This window comes from Ursus americanus, chromosome 7, assembly GCF_024610735.1.
Source record: "Ursus americanus isolate L20-20 chromosome 7, mUrsAme1.1.p, whole genome shotgun sequence".
In the NCBI taxonomy this organism is placed as follows: domain Eukaryota; kingdom Metazoa; phylum Chordata; class Mammalia; order Carnivora; family Ursidae; genus Ursus; species Ursus americanus.
The window spans coordinates 14527635-14533910 of record NC_142133.1 but is presented as its reverse complement, the minus strand read 5'-3'; the positions used below and the strand labels follow the sequence as shown (position 1 = coordinate 14533910).

The 6276-nt window shown below is 60.9% G+C and overlaps 1 protein-coding gene across 2 annotated transcripts; it reads left to right on the top strand.

The window, feature by feature from the left end:
* Nucleotides 1–723: 723 nt before the first annotated feature.
* On the top strand, nt 724–5183 carry SIX2 (SIX homeobox 2). 2 transcript variants are annotated; one of them, XM_087863363.1, is made up of 2 exons: nt 724–1752; nt 3944–5183. In XM_087863363.1, exons 1-2 carry the CDS (start codon nt 1187–1189, stop codon nt 4272–4274), a joined length of 897 nt encoding a protein of 298 aa, XP_087719489.1. In that variant the 5' UTR covers nt 724–1186; the 3' UTR covers nt 4275–5183. The 2 variants fall into 2 exon arrangements, with proteins under 2 accessions (XP_087719489.1, XP_045644339.1); XM_045788383.2 differs by having other exon boundaries at nt 730–1746.
* Nucleotides 5184–6276: the final 1093 nt, after the last annotated feature.

The following is a 6276-nucleotide window of genomic DNA, read 5'->3' as shown; positions in this document are numbered from 1 at the left end:
GCGGTACCGACCTCGGGGTAGCCGGCCGGGTTAGGAGAGAGAGAAAAGGCGGGATCCTCCAAGAAGTTGATTCTCAGGCGTCCGCCTGCGGCCACTGCCAAATCTTCTCCACTTCGGTCTCCTACTCCCTCCCCCTTTCCCTCGAAGACCGCCCAGGTCCGGAGTTCCTAGGATGGGGGCGGGGCGCTGTCAGCAGGAAAAGCCAAATCTTTGAGAGGAGCCCAAGCACGTCCAAACTCTCCCATCCTACTGGCCCGCTCCTGGTCAGAATCTATCCCAAAAACTGCGGGCCCGGGAGGGCACTGAAGACCCGGAGTGGGGGTAGGGCACCCAGTGAGGCCTAGCGAAAGCTGCTCTAAGTTTCTTCCCCCCAGAGGTACCCTCCACCCTTCTCCCTCCTCTCCCTCCAGGAACCCCCTTAAACAGTTCCCCGCCTTCTCCTCTCCCCACCTCGATCCTCCCCTTTTCTTCTCTGCCCTTCTCCACTCCGCCCCCCCTCCCGTGTCCGTCCCCTCCCTTGCTCTTTGGGCGTCCGCCCCGTCAATCACCACCGCCGCCGGCCCCCGCCCAGTCCTCTCCGCCTCCCAGGTTCTTGGAGCGCCTCCCGCTCCTGTCTCCGGCCGCCCTCAGCTCTGCGCGGAGCCGGGCGATCTGTCAGCGGAGCCGGCCGGGGGGAGCCGCCCGACCCGCCGGGGCTCGGGTTACCAGTGACTGACAGCGTCTCCATGGCGAATAATTTGACTCCGACTATTGTCTGGCGCGGGCAGGCCCCGGGTCAGATAACCAGACCAATCAGGGCGCGGGCCGCCGCGCCTCATGCCCGCTTAGAATAATATTATTAAAAAAGCAGCGAGCAAGCTAGACTGGAGGGAGAGCAAGCAAGAAGCGAGCGAGGGAGCGGCGGGCGGGCGGGCGCGGAGCATGCGGAGCGGCGCCCCGGGCGGCCCCCGGGCTTGGACGAGGGCACAGGCAAGGCGCGCAGGCGGCGGGGGCGCGGAGGAGCGCGGGAGCCGCGGCCGGCGCGGGGACGGACTGCAGTGACTCGGAGTTCGCCAGGAGACCGCGCGGGGCCAGGGGGGCCGCCCCGCCCGCCTCTCGGCCCGGACGGCCCGGCGGGGAGGCGCCCATGCCGGACTGCGCAGCGCGGTGAGGGCGCGCGCGGGCGGGCGGGGGCGCAGCCGGCACCATGTCCATGCTGCCCACCTTCGGCTTCACGCAGGAGCAAGTGGCGTGCGTGTGCGAGGTGCTGCAGCAGGGCGGCAACATCGAGCGGCTGGGCCGCTTCCTGTGGTCGCTGCCCGCCTGCGAGCACCTCCACAAGAATGAAAGCGTGCTCAAGGCCAAGGCGGTGGTGGCCTTCCACCGCGGCAACTTCCGCGAGCTCTACAAGATCCTGGAGAGCCACCAGTTCTCGCCGCACAACCACGCCAAGCTGCAGCAGCTGTGGCTCAAGGCGCACTACATCGAGGCGGAGAAGCTGCGCGGCCGGCCCCTGGGCGCCGTGGGCAAATACCGCGTGCGCCGCAAGTTTCCGCTGCCGCGCTCCATCTGGGACGGCGAGGAGACCAGCTACTGCTTCAAGGAAAAGAGTCGCAGCGTGCTGCGCGAGTGGTATGCGCATAACCCCTACCCCTCACCGCGCGAGAAGCGCGAGCTGGCGGAAGCCACGGGCCTCACCACCACGCAGGTCAGCAACTGGTTCAAGAACCGGCGGCAGCGCGACCGGGCAGCTGAGGCCAAAGAAAGGTACGAGTAAGTAGAACTTAGGCGCCAGCTGCCCCGGGCTCCAGGGAGGGGGTCGCAGGGCTTGTGCACAGCCCCTCTGGGAGAGGCCTAAACTGGGTGCTCCGTCCCTGCCACGGCCCAGCTGCAGCCTCCTCTGACCCTGCCGGTGTTCAGGTCTTGCGGGAGACCGAGAGGTCAGAAATTTGTCTAAAGCGGGCAAAGCGATCGGGGAAGTTGTCAACTAACTCCCTGGTCGCTTGGGAACAAACGTGGAGAGGCAGCGAACTCTGGGGCGAAAGCAAGACAGTGGCTGGATCCCGTGCAAGGGGGACACAGCAGGCAGGTCTGACGGTCTTCCGAAGGACAGAGGGGTTTCGACCCGGGACTATCGGGACTATCGGGCTGCAGATTTGGGGCTGCCTGTGCGAATTCATGGGCACTTTCCCCGAACTTCCTGTTCGCCTTACTCAGCTCTAGGCCGAAGTGTGATTAGGGGTCAGGACTGGGATTGATACTTTCCTGGTGTGACCTGGATGTGGAGGGGCCTGGGCAAGAATATTCCTTGTCTGGATATGGAAGTTGATAGGGAGAGTCTTTTATCCTGCATAGAAAGGACCAAGAGAAGCAAGACAGGGAGGAAGTGTCAGCTGTAGGAGAGCAAAAGAGAAACACATGCCCCTTTTTCCTGCCTTCTCGGACCCAGCAACCCTTCCCTGGCCTGCCAAGCTCTTGACTCCTCTCCCCTCAGGCCCTACAGTCTTTAGGGGGGAGGTCAGTAGGTCTGGGGTGAACTGAGGGCAATAGAAGGGCTGAGAGTTGCTTGTCCTCAAGGAAACCAGGACTTCCCGATCTAGCCTAACAGTTGACCATTAGGCCCTTGTGGCTGCCAGTCTGTGGCTCCTCTGAACCCCAAATAGGAAGAAGGGAATGGGAGAAAAACCGATTATGGGAACAGAAACCCAGCATAACAAGTCACCTGGGGTTGATGGGGTATGGAGTGTGAGCAGCCCAGAGTAAATGATTGGGGGCGGGGAGGGGGCTGTTGCTGAACAGTGGAACCAGATCTCTGGAAGTGGAAGGGGGAGCTTCAGGCCCACCCTGGCCTCCCAGACAATGAGGTTGGGGTATGTACAGTTGTAAGGTCTCCACTGCCAGGCATATGGGAAGTTCCCTCTCAGGAAAACAGAAAGAAAAGGTCTTGGGAAGCCAGTGGAGAGAAAATCTACCCAAGATTCCAAATCTGCAGATCTGGTCCGGGCTGATAGTCAAAGGCAGAGCAGGAGGTGGGTTCTCGCTGCCGGGGTTCCCCTCTACCCGGCCTGGCATGCATCCAGGCTCCTGAAGAACTACGTTCTCAGGCAAGGCCCCAGGTGAGGGCTGCAGAATCCCTCAGTTTCTGTATGATGGAAAAGTCTAGGCCAGGATTAGTAATCCCCCCCATTCTTCTCCCAAGTGCTGCCCTCCAAGCCCCCAGCTTCCAGTCTCCCAGTTGAAGTTTGCACTGTGCCACCAGGGGAAGGGAGTGCTGCTTCCTTGGGGCCTTGTCCTTAGGCCCAGCAAGGACAGCTCTCAAAAGACCTGCAAGTTTGGATCTAGAAAGAAAGGAGCCTTAGCTCCAGGAACCTGACCCCCAATCAGAGATTTCCCTTAAACGGAGAAAAGCAATGGGAGGTGAAGGCCTGTGAGATCCCTAACTTCAAACGGGGCCCTCAGCCTAGGATATAGGGGCCCTCACTCTCCTGGCCCAACTTCTACTCAGCAACCCTGGCTCGGGGAGCCAAGAATCTGAAATTCCAGGCATCTTCCCTTCCTCCCTGTCTCCTTCTTCCCCAACTCCACCGAGCCCTGCTCCCGGGGCACTCTTCTCTGGCAAAGAAATGTTAGCAACTCAGTGAATGCGGAGGGGGGCAGGACGTAAAGAGAACAGGAAAGATATTCAAGAGGTTAAGAACAGGAGAGGTGGGGAGGGCGGGATAGAGACGACACAGAGAAAAGGACAAGAGAGAGAACTCTTGTATTGAGCTATTAAGAGAACTGGCAGAAAGCACGAGAGCCCCGGGCCAGGCCAAGAAAATGGTAGAAACCGAAAATACCCGCAGGCAGCACCGGGCGGCTCTGGCGCGGAGGCGAGCGACGGGGTCTGGCTCTGGGTGACGCGGCGGCGCCGAGCGGCCTCGGTTTCCCCGCTGACCCGGCTGCTTTGCTCCGGCACTTGCAGGGAGAACAGCGAGAACTCCAACTCCAACAGCCACAACCCGCTGGCTGCGTCTCTGAATGGCAGCGGCAAGTCGGTGCTAGGCAGCTCGGAGGACGAGAAGACGCCGTCGGGGACGCCAGACCATTCGTCGTCCAGCCCCGCGCTGCTGCTCAGCCCGCCGCCGCCCCCCGGGCTGCCGTCCCTGCACAGCCTGGGCCACCCTCCGGGCCCCAGCGCCGTACCCGTGCCCGTGCCGGGCGGAGGCGGCGCGGACCCGCTGCAGCACCACCACGGCCTGCAGGACTCCATCCTCAACCCCATGTCGGCCAACCTCGTGGACCTGGGCTCGTAGAGCCCCGCCTGCCTCGACGCGCTCGCCTTCCGGGCTCGGCGCTGGGGACCGGAGAGACGGTGTCGGGAGGGCGCCCTGCGCCGGCGGCCCCACCAGGTACTGAAAGCCCTGCTCGCTGAGCGGGCAGAACCGCCGGCCTGGGCAGGGTGGATAGCTCCTTGGTTTGGTCTTTGTCCGGGATTTGTTTTCAACAAGTTGCTTCTGAGATCGTTTGGAGGCCAGGGACCCGAACTTGAACCCGGGAAGGGAATAAATTATACACCATTCTCATACTCTCTCTCCCGACCTTCTCATCCCTTCTTTCTTTTCCCTTCCCTTCCCTTGCCTCCTTGCTCTTTCTTCCAGTTCCTCTCCCTTCCTTCTCTCTTGTCTTCTCTCCCACCCCTTTTTGCTTTCCCGGTTCCCCATCCCTCTATATTTCTGGCGTGTCACCCCTCAATAGGTTTCTGTTTCTCCATTCTGTTTTTCCGTTTTTCCTCTGGCCAGCCTCTTGCAGTCTTGGCCCCAGGGTCTGTACCCCTCAGCCTTTCTCCTCATGCCCAGACGTCTCTTTGTGTCCTCCTCCCTCACTTTCCCGGGTGGACGTGGCAGGGGGAAGAGCAGAGGAACCAGGCCTTCTGCGGAGGCCCTCCCCAGGGTTCGGCGGGGCTGCAGGTGTCAGCTAGTAACTTAAGTGAAAGAAAGGACCGCAGCACCGAGGCCTCTGAGTGCGCCCTTGCCGCTTGCCCCTCCCCTTCTCTCGGTGAGGCCCGACAAGCTCTCTCTTCTTCCTCCCGGGACTGTGGCCACAGTGCCGGCAGAGTGTGCCTCCCGAGCCTCGGACTTGCTGTCTCCCTGTTATGCCCTCATGTGAATGTTCTTCGGGAAATATTTCTGCTTTTATTTTATAATAAAATTAGAAATCATAAATATATATATATGGATATATACCACAAGGCCCGTGATCCGGGAGTGCAGCCGTGTCTGATTTCCCTACAGGGACTCGACACCCCGGGTAGACCGTTCTGGGCAGCGATGTCCCAGGAGCTCCAGAAACCGGGAGCCGCCTTCCCCCATACACGACGTGTATCAGCCCTAAGGTGAAGGGACTGAAAACTCTGAAACCTCCCCCCTCCCCCCAAAGCCCTCTGTCCCCTTTCCTGCCGGGCAGCTCCCTTGCAAAAGCAGGAAGGTGGCGGTCTGCTCCTCTTGGGGATTCTTCTCCCTTCCCCCATCAGTGGAGCAGGGCCCTCACCCTCCTTTTTCTTCACTCGGGGATGGGAGTAAGAAAAGAGGAGCTGTGTGCCAAGCAAGGAAGGGACGTGTGTTTGGAGATGCCAGAGCTGGGGAAGAAATCAGGCCATGGAGGTTTCCTGAGCGGTGGTCGCAGTCCCCAGAACCTGGTGGGACGCTCTGGGAAGATTCGTTCCTGCCACGGGCAGCCGCTGAGCCATAGCAAAGCCCGGGTCGCGCGTGTGGCCGTGGAGCCAAGGTCTCCAAGCTCAGAAATCGGTCGTTTGGGGACGGTGATGAAAGGATAGAGGACGAAGGGAAGTCCGAGGAGACTGGGGAGGCCGGGCCGGGGGGCGTGTGTTCTAAATGGGAGCAAGGGAGCGCCAGGGCTTGGCCGAGGAGACGAGGGAGAGGGGCGCGCCTCCGGACGACGGGCACAGGTTTCCATTAGCAGTACATTAACCTGCAGCGCCCTCTCACTTCGGGGGGACCCAGTCCCACCTCTCCCCCGCATTAAGCGACCCATCTAAGCCTATCCTGCCAGATCCCAAGGGTGCAGGACTTCTCAAGGAGGAAGTTGCGGCTTTTGCGTCTCAGGTCACTACAGCTGTGGGTACCGAACACGTTCCTCCTCCGAGACCAGGACGCTTCCGCCCAGACATGCTACCTGGACCCCACGGGAAAGACGGAAGAAGGCGCTCTTCCGACAGCGAGATCCCAGAGTGCTGGCACCTCTTTGGAGACTTTTCTCTCTGATGCAATCGGCGTTTGCAGAAAATCCTTTTGCGCG